Here is a 16,092-nt window from a genome sequence, read left to right on the forward strand (position 1 = left end):
CTGATCTTCCCTCCCCGACGGACTGATCTTCCCTCCCCGACGCACTGATCTTCCCTCCCCGACACTGATCTTCCCTCCCCGACGGACTGATCTTCCCTCCCCGACACTGATCTTCCCTCCCCGACGCACTGATCTTCCCTCCCCGACACTGATCTTCCCTCCCCGAAGCACTGATCTTCCCTCCCCGACGCACTGATCTTCCCTCCCCGAAGCACTGATCTTCCCTCCCCGACGCACTGATCTTCCCTCCCCGACGGACTGATCTTCCCTCCCCGACGCACTGATCTTCCCTCCCCGACACTGATCTTCCCTCCCCGACGGACTGATCTTCCCTCCCCGACGCACTGATCTTCCCTCCCCGACGCACTGATCTTCCCTCCCCGAAGCACTGATCTTCCCTCCCCGACGCACTGATCTTCCCTCCCCGACGCACTGATCTTCCCTCCCCGAAGCACTGATCTTCCCTCCCCGACACTGATCTTCCCTCCCCGACGCACTGATCTTCCCTCCCCGACGAACTGATCTTCCCTCCCCGACGCACTGATCTTCCCTCCCCGACGCACTGATCTTCCCTCCCCGACGCACTGATCTTCTCTCCCCGACGCACTGATCTTCTCTCCCCGACGCACTGATCTTCCCTCCCCGACGCACTGATCTTCTCTCCCCGACGCACTGATCTTCCCTCCCCGACGCACTGATCGTCCCTCCCCGACGCACTGATCTTCCCTCCCCGAAGCACTGATCTTCCCTCCCCGACGCACTGATCTTCCCTCCCCGAAACACTGATCTTCCCTCCCCGACACACTGATCTTCCCTCCCCGACACACTGATCTTCCCTCCCCGACGCACTGATCTTCCCTCCCCGAAGCACTGATCTTCCCTCCCCGACGCACTGATCTTCCCTCCCCCACGCACTGATCTTCCCTCCCCGACGCACTGATCTTCCCTCCCCGACGCACTGATCTTCCCTCTCCGAAGCACTGATCTTCCCTCCCCGACGCACTGATCTTCCCTCCCCGACGCACTGATCTTCCCTCCCCGACGCACTGATCTTCCCTCCCCGACGCACTGATCTTCCCTCCCCGACGCACTGATCTTCCCTCTCCGAAGCACTGATCTTCCCTCCCCGACGCACTGATCTTCCCTCCCCGACGCACTGATCTTCCCTCCCCCACGCACTGATCTTCCCTCCCCGACGCACTGATCTTCCCTCCCCGACGCACTGATCTTCCCTCCCCGAAGCACTGATCTTCCCTCCCCGACGCACTGATCTTCCCTCCCCGACGCACTGATCTTCCCTCCCCGAAGCACTGATCTTCCCTCCCCGACGCACTGATCTTCCCTCCCCGAAGCACTGATCTTCCCTCCCCGAAGCACTGATCTTCCCTCCCCGACGCACTGATCTTCCCTCCCCGACACACTGATCTTCCCTCCCCGACGCACTGATCTTCCCTCCCCGACGCACTGATCTTCCCTCCCCGACGCACTGATCTTCCCTCCCCGAAGCACTGATCTTCCCTCCCCGAAGCACTGATCTTCCCTCCCCGAAGCACTGATCTTCCCTCCCCGACGCACTGATCTTCCCTCCCCGACACACTGATCTTCCCTCCCCGACGCACTGATCTTCCCTCCCCGACGCACTGATCTTCCCTCCCCGACGCACTGATCTTCCCTCCCCGAAGCACTGATCTTCCCTCCCCGAAGCACTGATCTTCCCTCCCCGACGCACTGATCTTCCCTCCCCGACGCACTGATCTTCCCTCCCCGAAGCACTGATCTTCCCTCCCCGACGCACTGATCTTCCCTCCCCGACGCACTGATCTTCCCTCCCCGACGGACTGATCTTCCCTCCCCGACGCACTGATCTTCCCTCCCCGACGGACTGATCTTCCCTCCCCGAAGCACTGATCTTCCCTCCCCGACACACTGATCTTCCCTCCCCGACGCACTGATCTTCCCTCCCCGACGCACTGATCTTCCCTCCCCGAAGCACTGATCTTCCCTCCCCGACGCACTGATCTTCCCTCCCCGACGGACTGATCTTCCCTCCCCGAAGCACTGATCTTCCCTCCCCGACGGACTGATCTTCCCTCCCCGACGGACTGATCTTCCCTCCCCGAAGCACTGATCTTCCCTCCCCGACGCACTGATCTTCCCTCCCCGACGGACTGATCTTCCCTCCCCGAAGCACTGATCTTCCCTCCCCGAAGCACTGATCTTCCCTCCCCGACGCACTGATCTTCCCTCCCCGACGCACTGATCTTCCCTCCCCGACGCACTGATCTTCCCTCCCCGACGCACTGATCTTCCCTCCCCGACGGACTGATCTTCCCTCCCCGACGCACTGATCTTCCCTCCCCGAAGCACTGATCTTCCCTCCTCGACGCACTGATCTTCTCTCCCCGACGCACTGATCTTCCCTCCCCTACGCACTGATCTTCCCTCCCCGAAGCACTGATCTTCCCTCCCCGACGCACTGATCTTCCCTCCTCGAAGCACTGATCTTCCCTCCCCGACGGACTGATCTTCCCTCCCCGAAGCACTGATCGTCCCTCCCCGAAACACTGATCTTCCCTCCCCGACGGACTGATCTTCCCTCCCCGAAGCACTGATCTTCCCTCCCCGACACACTGATCTTCCCTCCCCGACACACTGATCTTCCCTCCCCGACACACTGATCTTCCCTCCCCGACGCACTGATCTTCCCTCCCCGACGCACTGATCTTCCCTCCCCGACGCACTGATGTTCCCTCCCCGAAGCACTGATCTTCCCTCCCCGACGCACTGATCTTCCCTCCCCGACGCACTGATCTTCCCTCCCCGAAGCACTGATCTTCCCTCCCCGAAGCACTGATCTTCTCTCCCCGACACATCTCTTTGTCCGGTCAGTGCCGGTTAACTTGGGAGCCTCGTTGTGATGAATGAAGATATATTTGTCAGGCCCATATGGCTGAATCAGCTCGGCTCGGGGGGGGGGGGGGGGGGGGGGGGGGGGGGGGGGGGGGGGGGGGGGGGAGAGAGAGTGATTGTGGCAGGATAGTGCTGTGGTGCCAGGATAGTGCCAGCCCAGTACCAGGGTAGTGGTGGAGGATGCCAGCCTGGCCCTGGGGTCGGGGGACAGGGAGGAGGAGGAGAGGGGGGCGGGCTGCTGGGGGGTTGCACCTGGCGAACTGGCAGCTTCAGAATCTCGGTTCCTTCTGACATCAGCCTTTGCCGACACGAGGATAATCCAGCCTCGGTGTTGGGTTGTGTTTGACAATTGCCCCAGTGAAATACTTTTGTTTTGCTAATGGAGCAATATAAAGGCAAGTTCATCTTGTTGATTAATGCACCAATTTCATCATCACTGCTGACAACAATGCCCATCCCATGTGGCATTACCTGGGACTGCCATGATCACACCTGGACAGCCATTCCACTTACCGTCGGCGCTGGAGTAGTAGATCTGTTCACTGGCCTGGAAGAAAACGAAAGGCAGGAATCAGAGGTGCTGACAGAGGGGAGAAGCGGGAGGGCGTGCACGCCGAGCCGTGCTGGGCACCTCCCCAACCTGGGGCAGGTCCAATCCCCCAACCGCCTAGCTCCGGCCCCCAGACCACAGCCCTTTTTCTCAGAGGGGGAAGGAGTCCATCCGCACGGACCGCAGGGTGGGATCGCGCTCAGCTCACGCTGGGGCTTCGGACTGTGAAGGGCAGCTGCTGTCCGTGTGGGTGACCTCCTGCCCTCGGCAGCCACATCTGGCAACTTCAACCAGCGGCACACGTGACGGCGTGGCGCAGGGCGATGACCGGAGGGGGGGGGGGGGAGGTTAAATACCCCTCTGAGTCAAACATCCAGGTTTTGTTCACCACAGAGAGTGACTATGGTCAACAGCGACTCGCTACTGCCCCCTTCAAAACCGACTGGAACTGCCAGACGGGAAGTTCTCTTATTCTCCAGCACCCCCCCCCCCGCCACCAACCCCTGTCCGCCACCCCCTTCCCGGCACCCCCCCCCCCCCCATCCCCCCACCACCTCTCTCCCCCACCACAACTATCCCAGAAAGTACAAGAGGTGAATCAGCATGCAGACTGTACCCTCTCAAAGCCTTCGTGCATGTAGGTGTCCCCTCCAGGCTGCACCAGTTGAAGCTCTTCCAACCCTTTGCGAATCTCTTCCCTTTCGGAGGAAGACAGTGGCAGAAAAGAGGGTTAGATTTCTCACAGGGAAGCAATCAATCTCATTATCCTCACAAAAACACGGTCCGCTGGCCTACCCTCTCGCCAGGGAAGGCGCGGGAGGAAGTAGTTTCCCTTGGAGAGTGGACGTCGGCCTTTGGGCAGCGGGACCTGATTGGAAGAAGTGCCGTGGCGTTGCATCCTTGCAAACACGACACGTCTAGCAGATGGCATCACGCTGCCTTCTGGAAATGAACCATTCTGTGCCCCTCCTGCCGGCTGAAGGCAGGAATCCAGGAGAAACCTTGTCACGTGGAGCTCGCCACCACAGGCAGTGCTTGAAGCGATTGATATTGTGAAGGGGAGGCCGGACAAACTCATGAAGGAGGAGGGAATCGAGGCTTACGATGATAGGTTTCACTGAGGGAGGCTGGGAGGAGGTTTGAGCGGGGTCACTGGCATGACTGAATGTTCTGTTTGTGTGCCGCATAGCCACTGTTATATCATTGAACCAGATTGGCCGATGTGTTATTGAGGTACACACCTCCTTCGAGGTGATACCATGCCAATCAGTAACCATTCACTGAGACTTCGACTCAGCTGATGGCATAGTTGGTGACAGGTATGAAAGTGGACCACCTTCCCTGGCACCTGCCAACAAGAGACGGCTCAGGTCTGACCCTGCTATGCTTGGACAACAGGACCGTCACTGTCTGTGACACAGGCGTTAGTCTATGGTGTAACTCACTCAATGCCTGAGCTCAGCCATGGAGACTGGGAACACTCAGGTGCCAGGCAATGGCCATCTCCAGCAAGACAGGGTCTAATCATCGCCCCTTGACATTCAATGGTATTACCAATCTGGGGATTTCCATTGACCAGGATTAGTCATATAAATACTGGGAATTTCCCAGAGATTAACTCACCTCCTGACCCCCCAAAGCCTGTCCACCATCTACAAGGCACAAGCCAGGAGTGTGATGGAATACTCTCCATTTGCCTGGATGAGTGCAGCTCCAACAACACTCAAGAGGGTCAACACCATCCAGGACAAAGCAGCCCCGCTTGTCTGGCACCCCATCCACCACCTTAAACATGCAGGAACTCACTGAGGCTCCTTTTGACCACACCTGCCAAAGCAGTGACCTCCGCCACCCAGATGGACAAGGGCACAAGACACCACCACCCCCTGGAGGTTCCCCTCCGAGTCACACGCCAGCCTGAATTGGAAATATATCGGCCGGTCCTTCACTGTCGCTGGGTCAAAATCCTGGAACTCCCTCCCTAACAGCACAGTGGGTGTACCTACGACTCGAGGACAGCAGCGGCTCAAGAAGGCGGCTCACCACCACCTTCTCCAGGGCCAATTAGGGATGGACAATAAATGGCCTCGCCACCCACACCCACATCCCAGAAAAATGAATTTCATAAACTCGCAACAGGAGGCAGTCATCTCAGTAGAAAGTAAATTGGGGGAAGAAAAATAATAATTTAATGGTAAAATAATAGTTTAATAATAAAAAGAAGAGGGCAGCACGGTGGCCTAGTGGTTCGCACAACCGCCTCACGGCGCCAAGGTCCCAGGTTCGATCCCGGCTCTGGGTCACTGTCCGTGTGGAGTTTGCACATTCTCCCCGTGTCTGCGTGGGTTTCGCCCCCACAACCCAAAAATGTGCAGAGTAGGTGGATTGGCCACGCTAAATTGCCCCTTAATTGGAAAAATAATTGGGTAATCTAAATTTATAATAAAAAGAATTAAATGCGACCCAGTTGAAAATTTGTATTGACGGCTCCTCATCAAAGACAAGGGCTTGCAATTGGGGCAAGCTGACAGGAAATGTTCTGTTTTATTATTCCTCTTTCCTGTTTGGCGTAGGACACACCGGGAAGGGGCGGGGGCTCCTCAGTGGCTGTGACTGTTCCTCAATGAAAATAAACCCCTTACAATGGTCTTCTCCCAACAATAATCATAATGATAATAGCTTTTACCAGGAACAGGATGGAGAAAACCTGTTCAGCAACAATCAGGAGCTGATAGAAGCGCTTATATTGGCCGAGTGAGCAATCTCTCGGAAAAGGAGGGTCAAAAGGGGCTGGTTTAGCTCACTGGGCTAAATCGCTGGCTTTTAAAGTAGACCAAGCGGGCCAGCAGCACGGTTCGATTCCCGTACCAGCCTCCCCGGACAGGCGCCGGAATGTGGCGACTAGGGGCTTTTCACAGTAACTTAATTGAAGCCTACTCGTGACAATAAGCGATTTTCATTTTCATTTCATTTCTTTTTTCAAAAGTCAAAGGGTGGCAGCTGATTCTGGCAGGCAGGCGTGTACGAAGTTACACCGATGCCTCGAAAATGGGAAGTTCTGCACTTTGGAAGGAAGAATAAAGGAGCTGAATGTTATTTAAATGGAGAGAGGCGGCAGAAAGCTGCAGCACAGAGGGACCTGGGGGTCCTCGGGCAAAGGTTGGCAATGCAAGTTCAGTAGCTAATAGAGAAGGCAAATTGAATGTTGACCTTTATTTCAGAGGGAATGAAGTCTCAAAATCGGAAAGTTCTGGGGTTCTCAAAGGCACTAATTAGACTCCACCTGGAATTCTGTGAAGGAAAGATATACTGGAATTGGAGACCGTCCAGAGAAGGGTCGCTGGGTTTGGAGGGATTTTCTGAGGAGGTGGTTGAGTAGGTCGGGCCTGTTCTCATTGTTTAGAAGAATGAGAGACAACCTTATTGAGACATATCGGATTCTCAGGGGGTTTGACAGGGTCGATGCTGAGAGATTGTTTCCCCTTGTGGGAGAGTCGAGGACCAGAGGGCAGAATCGCAGAGTGAGGGGGCCGCCCATTTCAGACAGAGATGAGGAGGAATTTCTTCTCTCCGAGGGGAGTGAATCTGTGGAATTGTTTACCGCAGAGAGCTGTAGAGGCCGGGCCGTTAAGTATGCTCAAAGGCTGAGAGAGACAGATTATTAATCAGAGAGGGAATCGAGGGTTATGGGAACAAGGCGGGAAAGTGGAGTTGAGGATTGTCACATCAGGTGAGCCATGATCTTATTGAATGGCAGAACAGACTCGATAGGCCGAATGGTCCACTTTTGCTCCAATATCTTGTAGCTTTCTGGTGTGGGAAGGATTTTGAATTCGGGAATAGTGATGTAAGAATTTGAATTTGAAAAGCCTGTAGATTTAGAGAGTTTTTTTATAAAATATTTTTTTATTTGCCTCCTTTTTCACCTTTTCTCCCAAATTTACACCCACCAACAATAAGCAATAATCAGTAACAAATATGTCAATGCCCATATCAATAACAACGATCCCATCCTCCCATCAAACCCCAAACAGTAGCCCGCGTGCTCACACAAACAAAGGACAAAAAGGAATTTGGGATCACCCATAGTCGCCATTAACACACACAGCCCCCCTCGCCCCAACCCTCCCTCCCCCCAACCCTTCCAATCACCCCCCCCCAACTAATGTTCGATGTTATCCAGTTCTTGAAAGTGCATCATGAATTATGCCCATCAATTGTAGAACCCCTCCATCCTTCCCCTCAGTTCAAACTTAACCTTCTCCAGGGTCAAGAATTCCAGCAGGTCCCCCCGCCACGCCAGGGCACAGGGTGGAGAGGCTGCTCTCCAACCCATCAGGATCCGCCTCCGGGCGATCAGCGAGGCGAAGGCTACGATATCTGCCTCCGCACCCGTTTCCAACCCCGGCCGGTCCGACACCCCGAATATGGCCTCCCGGGGCCCGGGTCCAGTTTCACGTGCACCACTTTAGAGATTAACCTAAACACCTCCTTCCAGTAATCCTCAACCAGGAAGTTCTGTTTTTCCTTTCTGGCAAAGTCTCGAACCTGCATGTATCTAAACATTTCCCCCTGCTCCAGCCCATACTTCGCTTCCAGCTCCCTCAATCCTGCAAATCGACCCCGAGGAAACAAATCTTTTAGTGTCTTCATCCCCCTTCTCTTCCCATTTCCGAAAACTTCCATCCCACCTCCCTGGCTCAAATCTGTGGTTTCCCCCGAATCGGCATTTCCCTCGACCCTGCCCCCAACCCGAAGTGTTGCCGAAACTGCCTCCAGATTTTAAATGAAACTATTATTCCCTGAGTATTTCCCCGGAGCTATCAGGAGCGGCGCTGTTGCGAGGGCAGCACGGTAGCATGGTGGTTAGCACAATCGCTTCACAGCTCCAGGGTCCCAGGTTCGATTCCGGCTTGGGTCACTGTCTGTGCGGAGCCTGCACGTCCTCCCCGTGTGTGCGTGGGTTTCTTCCGGGTGCTCCGGTTTCCTCCCACAGTCCAAAGATGTGCAGGTTAGGTGGACTGGCCATGATAAATTGCCCTTGGGTGGGGTTACTGGGTTATGGGGATAGGGTGGAGATGTTAACCTTGGGTAGGGTGCTCTTTCCAGGAGCCGGTGCAGACTCGATGGGCCGAATGGCCTCCTTCTGTACTGTAAATTCTATGAAATAGAACATAGAACAGTACAGCACAGAACAGGCCCTTCGGCCCTCGATGTTGTGCCGAGCAATGATCACCCTACTTAAACCCACGAAACCCGTATACCCGTAACCCAACAATCCCCCCATTAACCTTACACTACAGGCAATTTAGCATGGCCAATCCACCTAACCCGCACATCTTTGGACTGTGGGAGGAAACCGGAGCACCCGGAGGAAACCCACGCACACACGGGGAGGACGTTCAGACTCCACACAGACAGTGACCCAGCCGGGAATCGAACCTGGGACCCTGGAGCTGTGAAGCATTGATGCTAACCACCGTGCTACCGTGAGGCCCCTCTATGAGTGCTTTCAATCCTGGCCCCCTGCACAAACTCTCCTCCATTCTGACCCACTGGAAATCAACCCCTCTGACCCAGCTCCGCATCTTCTCCACATTCGCCGCCCAGTAATAGTACATCAGGTTCGGGAGACCCAAACCCCCTGCCTGCCTTCCCCTCTGTAGCAGCCCCTTCCTCACTCTGGCCACCTTTCCTCCCCATATAAACGAGGTAATCCTTCCCTCAATCTCTCTGAAAAAAGCCTTTGTCAGGAAAATCGGTAGGCATTGAAAAATAAACAGAAATCGCGGCAACACATTCATTTTAACCGCCTGTACCCCACCTGCCAGTGACAGAGGGAGACCATCCCACCTTGCCAGATCGGCTTTCACTCTCCCCACCAAACTAGTGATGTTGTACCTGGGAAGCCTCCCCCCACTCCCAGGCAACCCCCAGATACCTAAAGTGAGTCCCTGCCCTACGGAATGGCAGCCCCCCCCCCCCCTCACCCCCGGCTGAGACACCACAAAATACTCACTCTTGTCTAGATTGTACCCCGAGAATGACCCAAACATTCAAAGCAGCTCCAATATTCCCCCTATCGACACACTCGGCTCCGTTCTGACACGTATAACAGCAAGTCTTCGGCATATAAGGACACCCTCTGCTCTATCGCCCCCCCGCACTATTCCTTTCCCTATCCCCTAACTTCTTAATGCGACGGCCAATGGCTCAATCGCGAGTGCAAACAGCAGGTGGGACATAGGACATCCCTGCCTCGTCCCACGGTGGAGAGAAAAGTATCTCGAGCTGATATTGTTTGTGCGGACACTCGCCTTCGGCTCCTTATATAGTAGCTTTACCCAGTCCAACCCCAAACCGCTCCAGAATTGCTATCAGGTACTCCCATTCTACCCGGCCTTCTCGGCGTCCAATGCCACAACCACCTCTGTTTCCTTCCCTTCCGCCGGTGCCATAACGACGTTCATTACCCTTCAATATCCAATACGTTTGAAAAGAGCTGCCTCCCTTTCACGAACCCCGTCTGATCCTCACCTATCACCTTCGGGAGGCACTCCTCCAGCCTACCCGCCAGTGCCTTCGCCAATACTTTTGCGTCCACATTCAGAAGTGATATGGGCCTATACGACCCACACTCCGTCGGATCCTTATCTTTTTTTAGCAACAGGGAAATCGAAGCCTGCCCCAAGGTTTGTGGCAACACCCCCTTCCCTATCCCCTCTTCAAACATCTCCACCATCAGGGGTGCCAGCTAATCCTTGAATTTTTATAATATTCCACCGGAAACCATCCGGCCCTGCCACCTTCCCCGATTGCATCCTCCCAATCGCATCCTTTATCTCCTGCTCCACTATTGCTCCTTCTAATGTAGCCCTGCCCCCCTCCCCTAGCCTCGGGTACTCCAACCCATCTAGAAATTCCTGCATCTCACGGTCTCCCCCGGTGGCTCTGACCTGTACAACCTCTCATAAAACTCCTCAGAAACCTTGTTAATCAGATCCGGAGCCACCACCAACTTCCCTGCCCTATCCCTCACCTGAAGAATTTCCCTTGCCGCTGCCTCCCTCCGGAGCTGACCTGCTAACATACACCCCGCCTTATCTCCGTGTTCATAAACTGCACTCCTTGCTGTCTCAGTTGGCACACCGCCTTCCCGGTGGACAGTCGGTCGAAGCTCACCTGTAGTTCCTTCCTCTTTTCCAGCTTCGCTGGGTCCCCATCTTCTGGATAACTCCTATCTTCCTCCAACATCTCATCTATTACCCTCTGCCGCTCCAACCTCTCCTCTTTGTCCACCCTGGCCTTAAACTAAATCACCTCCCCCCTCACCACTGCCTTCGACACCTCACCCGTAAAGCTGAAACCTACATCTTCCTTAATTACCATTTCAATTTTCTCACAGAACCCTTGGTCCCCCAAAAGTCCCACATCTAAATTCCACTCTGCACTACCCCCTTCTCCAGTACCATATCCACCCAATGCGGAGCATGATCTGACACTGCAATTGGCGAGTATTCCGACCCCTTCACCCCAGCCAGCAAAGCCTTTCCCACCACAAAAAAGTCGATCCGCAAATATATCTTATGGACTGCTGAGAAAAACAAGTATTCCCGTTCCCTTGGATGCAGGAACCTGCAAGGGGGCTATTTGGAGGGTTGCCAGGTTTTCGAGTCTGAACACATGGAAATTCACACTCAATGACTTTGTCGATTGTCTCCAGTGAGATTAGGACACTTGAGGTTGCCGAAGCAACAGGGCACTTTAATTTACCCCAACCATTCCTGGTGGGAAGGGCTGATTTCTGGGATGAAGCAGTTGTCCGATGGGGAAAGATGATTAGAGGTTAGATGACTGGGAGGTGATCTTATTGAAACATCTAAGACCCTGAGGGGTCTGGACAGAGCGGATGCTCAAACCAGGGCGGAACAGGGGCTCCACCATTGAACTATCCAAGGTGCACCTGCATCCACCTTGACAACGAGCAAGGATTTCTTTTTCTCTCGCGGGCCTTTCATCTGTGGACCTCTGTCCCTCAGAGAGGAGGGGAAGCAGCTCACTGGGTCTATTCACAGCTGAGTTAGACAGGTTATTGATCCACAAGGGAATCGAGCATCATGGTGGGCAGAGAGGACGGGAAAATTGATCCATGATCCAGTCAGCCATTGGGCGGGATTCACCAGTTTCCGCGTTCGGGATCGGCCAGAGAATACCCGTTTCCGACCAAATCGGGGGGGTGGGGGGGGGCCCCGCTTTTGCGATGCTCTGCCCCCCCCCCCTGCCGCCGCCGCGCTCCGTACCGACGGCCACAGGACGTTGCTTGAGGCCTAGCCCCCGATGTTGAAATGAAATGAAAATGGCTTATAGTCACGCGTAGGCTTCAAATGAAGTTACTGTGAAAAGCCCCTAGTCGCCACATTCCGGCGCCTGTCCGGGGAGGCTGGTACGGGAATCGAACCGTGCTTCTGGCTTGCCTTGGTCTGCTTTCAAAGCCAGCGATTTAGCCCAGTGTGCTAAACAGCCCCTCAACCAGGGGCCCCCGCCCCCGCCCCCGACCAGCCGGGTTCCCGACGATGTGGGTCTCCCATGGTCCGGGAACTCGGCGTGGCGGCCACGGACTCACTCCAGCGCCGCCACAGTCGGGGGGGGGGGGGAGGGCCGATCCGCCGGCGGGGGGGGACTTAATCAGGGGCTGGGGACACTGTTGCGGGGGGTGGGGGGGGGGGGTGGTCCTGGGCCCGCGAGCCGTCCAAAGAGGGGACTGTATTTTGCAGGCCGGGTCCGTGCAATGGCCGGCCGCGTGTCGCATGACCCAGCCACAGACCCGGCAATTCTCCGGGGAAGATCAGCAGCTCGAGCCGGCTGCTCTGCGCTGCGGAATGAGAATCCAACCCATGATGTTTCTGAATGGTGGCCAGCTCCCACTCGTGTCTCTCATCTTCTTCCTGCTGGCGTGCAGTGTTCCTTTTTACCATTCACCTGAAGAAGGAGCCGTGCTCCGAAAGCTCGTGTTTGAAACAAACCTGTTGGACTTTAACCTGGTGTTGGAAGACTTCTTACTGTTCCTTTTTACTGACTGTGGTCCAAATCCTCAGAATCAGTGTGGGTGTGAGAATGTTTGTGTGTGTAAGTGTCTGTGCAGCTGTGTGTCAGTGTGAGAGTGAGAACGTGTGTGTGTGTGTCTCTGTATGTGTGTGTATGTGAGCACGTGTGTACGAATGTGGGTGTGAGAGATTTTGTGTGTGTGTATCTGTGTGAGAGCGCGAGTGCGTGAGCACGTGTGTGTGAATGTGTGAGAGAGATTTTGTGCGAGTGTGTATGCGTGTGTGAGAGAGATTTTGTGCGAGTGTGTGTGCGTGTGAGAGTGATTTTGTGCGAGTGTGTGTGCGTGTGTGAGAGAGATTTTGTGCGAGTGTGTGTGCACATGAGAGAGATTTTGTGCGAGTGTGTGTGCGTGTGTGAGAGAGATTTTGTGCGAGTGTGTGTGCGTGTGTGAGAGAGACTTTGTGCGAGTGTGTGTGTGAGAGAGATTTTGTGCGAGCGTGTGTGCATGTGTGAGAGATTTTGTGCGAGTGTCTGTGCGTGTGTGAGAGAGATTTTATGTGAGTGTGTGTGCGTGTGAGAGAGATTTTGTGCGAGTGTGTGTGCGAGAGGTTTTGTGCGAGTGTGTGTGCGTGTGTGAGAGAGATTTTGTGCGAGTTTGCGTGCGCGTGTGAGAGAGACTTTGTGCGAGTGTGTGTGTGAGAGAGATTTTGTGTGAGCATGTGTGCATGTGTGTGAGAGATTTTGTGCGAGTGTGTGTGTGTGAGAGAGATTTTGTGCGAGCGTGTGTGCATGTGTGAGAGAGATTTTGTGCGAGTGTGTGTGCATGTGTGAGAGAGATTTTGTGCCAGTGTGTGTGTGTGAGAGATTTTGTGCGAGTGTGTGTGCGTGAGAGTGATTTTGTGCGAGTGTGTGTGCGTGTGTGAGAGAGATTTTATGTGAGTGTGTGTGCGTGTGAGAGAGATTTTGTGCGAGTGTGTGTGCGTGAGAGGTTTTGTGCGAGTGTGTGTGCGTGTGTGAGAGAGATTTTGTGCGAGTTTGCGTGCGCGTGTGAGAGAGACTTTGTGCGAGTGTGTGTGTGTGAGAGAGATTTTGTGTGAGCATGTGTGCATGTGTGAGAGAGATTTTGTGCGAGTGTGTGTGCGTGTGTGAGAGAGATTTTGTGCGAGTGTGTGTGCGTGTGTGAGAGAGATTTTGTGCGAGTGTGTGTGCGTGTGTGAGAGACTTTGTGCGAGTGTGTGTGCGTGTGAGAGAGATTTTGTGCGAGTGTGTGTGTGTGACAGAGAGATTTTGTGCGAGCATGTGTGCATGTGTACATTACATTGATGATTTGGAGTTGGGGACCAAGGGCAATGTGTCCAAGTTTGCAGATGACACTAAGATGAGTGGTAAAGCGAAAAGTGCAGAGGATACTGGAAGTCTGCAGAGGGATTTGGATAGGTTAAGTGAATGGGCTCGGGTCTGGCAGATGGAATACAATGTTGACAAATGTGAGGTTATCCATTTTGGTAGGAATAACAGCAAACGGGATTATTATTTAAACGATAAAATATTAAAGCATGCCGCTGTTCAGAGAGACTTGGGTGTGCTAGTGCATGAGTCACAGAAGGTTGGTTTACAAGTGCAACAGGTGATTAAGAAGGCAAATGGAATTTTGTCCTTCATTGCTAGAGGGATGAAGTTTAAGACTAGGGAGGTTGTGTTGCAATTGTATAAGGTGTTAGTGCGGCCACACCTGGAGTATTGTGTTCAGTTTTGGTCTCCTTACTTGAGAAAGGACGTACTGGCGCTGGAGGGTGTGCAGAGGAGATTCACTAGGTTAATCCCAGAGCTGAAGGGGTTGAATTATGAGGAGAGGTTGAGTAGACTGGGACTGTACTCGTTGGAATTTAGAAGGATGAGGGGGGATCTTATAGAAACATTTAAAATTATGAAGGGAATAGATAGGATAGATGCAGGCAGGTTGTTTCCACTGGCGGGTGACAGCAGAACTAGGGGGCATAGCCTCAAAATAAGGGGGAGTAGATTTAGGACTGAGTTTAGGAGGAACTTCTTCACCCAAAGGGTTGTGAATCTATGGAATTCCTTGCCCAGTGAAGCAGTTGAGGCTCCTTCATTACATGTTTTTAAGGTAAAGATAGATAGTTTTTTGAAGAATAAAGGGATTAAGGGTTATGGTGTTCGGGCCGGAAAGTGGAGCTGAGTCCACAAAAGATCAGCCATGATCTAATTGAATGGCGGAGCAGGCTCGAGGGGCCAGATGGCCTACTCCTGCTCCTAGTTCTTATGTTCTTATGTTCTTATGTGTGAGAGAGATTTTCTGTGAGTGTGTGTGCGTGTGTGAGAGAGATTTTGTGCGAGTGTGTGTGCGAGTGTGTGTGCGTGTGTGAGAGAGATTTTGTGCGAGTGTGTGTGCGTGTGTGAGAGAGACTTTGTGCGAGTGTGTGTGTGTGAGAGAGATTTTGTGTGAGCATGTGTGCATGTGTGGGAGAGATTTTGTGCGAGTGCGTGTGCGTGTGTGAGAGTGATTTTGTGCGAGTGTGTGTGCGTGTGTGAGAGAGATTTTGTGCGAGTGTGTGTGCGTGTGTGAGAGAGATTTTGTGCGAGTGTGTGTGGGTGAGAGAGATTTTGTGTGAGTGTGTGCGCGAGTGTGTGTGCGTGTGAGAGAGATTTTGTGCGAGTGTGTGTGGGTGAGAGAGATTTTGTGTGAGTGTGTGCGCGAGTGTGTGTGCGTGTGAGAGAGATTTTGAGTGTGTGTGCGTGTGTGAGAGATTTTGTGCGAGTGTGTGTGCGTGTGTGAGAGAGATTTTGTGCGAGTGTGTGTGGGTGAGAGAGATTTTGTGTGAGTGTGTGCGCGAGTGTGTGTGCGTGTGAGAGAGATTTTGAGTGTGTGTGCGTGTGTGAGAGATTTTGTGTGAGTGTGTGTGCGTGTGTGAGAGAGATTTTGTGCGAGTGTGTGTGCACGAGAGAGATTTTGTGCGAGTGTTTGTGCGTGTGTGAGAGAGATTTTGTGTGAGTGTGTGCGCGAGTGTGTGTGCGTGTGAGAGAGATTTTGAGTGTGTGTGCGTGTGTGAGAGATTTTGTGCGAGTGTGTGTGCGTGTGTGAGAGAGATTTTGTGCGAGTGTGTGTGCACATGAGAGAGATTTTGTGCGAGTGTGTGTGCGTGTGTGAGAGAGATTTTGTGCGAGTGTGTGTGCACATGAGAGAGATTTTGTGCGAGTGTGTGTGCGTGTGTGAGAGCGATTTTGTGCGTGTGTGTGTGCGTGTGTGAGAACGATTTTGTGTGCCTGTGCTTGTGTGCGAGAGTGTCCAGGAAAAGGACCAGCGATGATGGCAGATGATACAAGTGCAGGGAGCAAACACTTTGTCGTCCCGGTTGTGTGTAGCAATAACAGCAGACAACATGGTTTCTGTCCTCAAGGGAAGTTTTCTCAGCTGGGAGTCAACTCCTGCAGGAGAGACAGTGAGGGCAAGGGTGAAGATTGGAGAAAAATGTTGGGGTATCGTTAAATTTACCCAGTGTGGTCGTCATCACTGCTGTACATATCGCATATGAGGTGTATTACGGTAAGGCCCCTATACTACAGGT

General features: G+C 53.6%; 1 protein-coding gene across 1 annotated transcript in view; it reads right to left on the reverse strand.

Annotated features, from left to right (window-relative positions):
• LOC119957482 (anthrax toxin receptor 1-like) overlaps positions 1 to 16,092 on the reverse strand; it is a 170,625-nt gene that overhangs the window by 116,583 nt on the left and 37,950 nt on the right. Inside the window, exons 4-5 of the mRNA XM_038785576.1 lie at positions 4,077 to 4,158; positions 3,424 to 3,457 (exon numbers count right to left, since the gene is read on the reverse strand). Of these exons, the coding sequence (XP_038641504.1) occupies positions 3,424 to 3,457; positions 4,077 to 4,158 (116 nt within the window). The remainder of the gene's footprint in view (positions 1 to 3,423; positions 3,458 to 4,076; positions 4,159 to 16,092) is intronic.

This window comes from Scyliorhinus canicula, chromosome 26 (genome assembly GCF_902713615.1).
Source record: "Scyliorhinus canicula chromosome 26, sScyCan1.1, whole genome shotgun sequence".
Classification (NCBI taxonomy): Eukaryota; Metazoa; Chordata; class Chondrichthyes; order Carcharhiniformes; family Scyliorhinidae; genus Scyliorhinus; species Scyliorhinus canicula.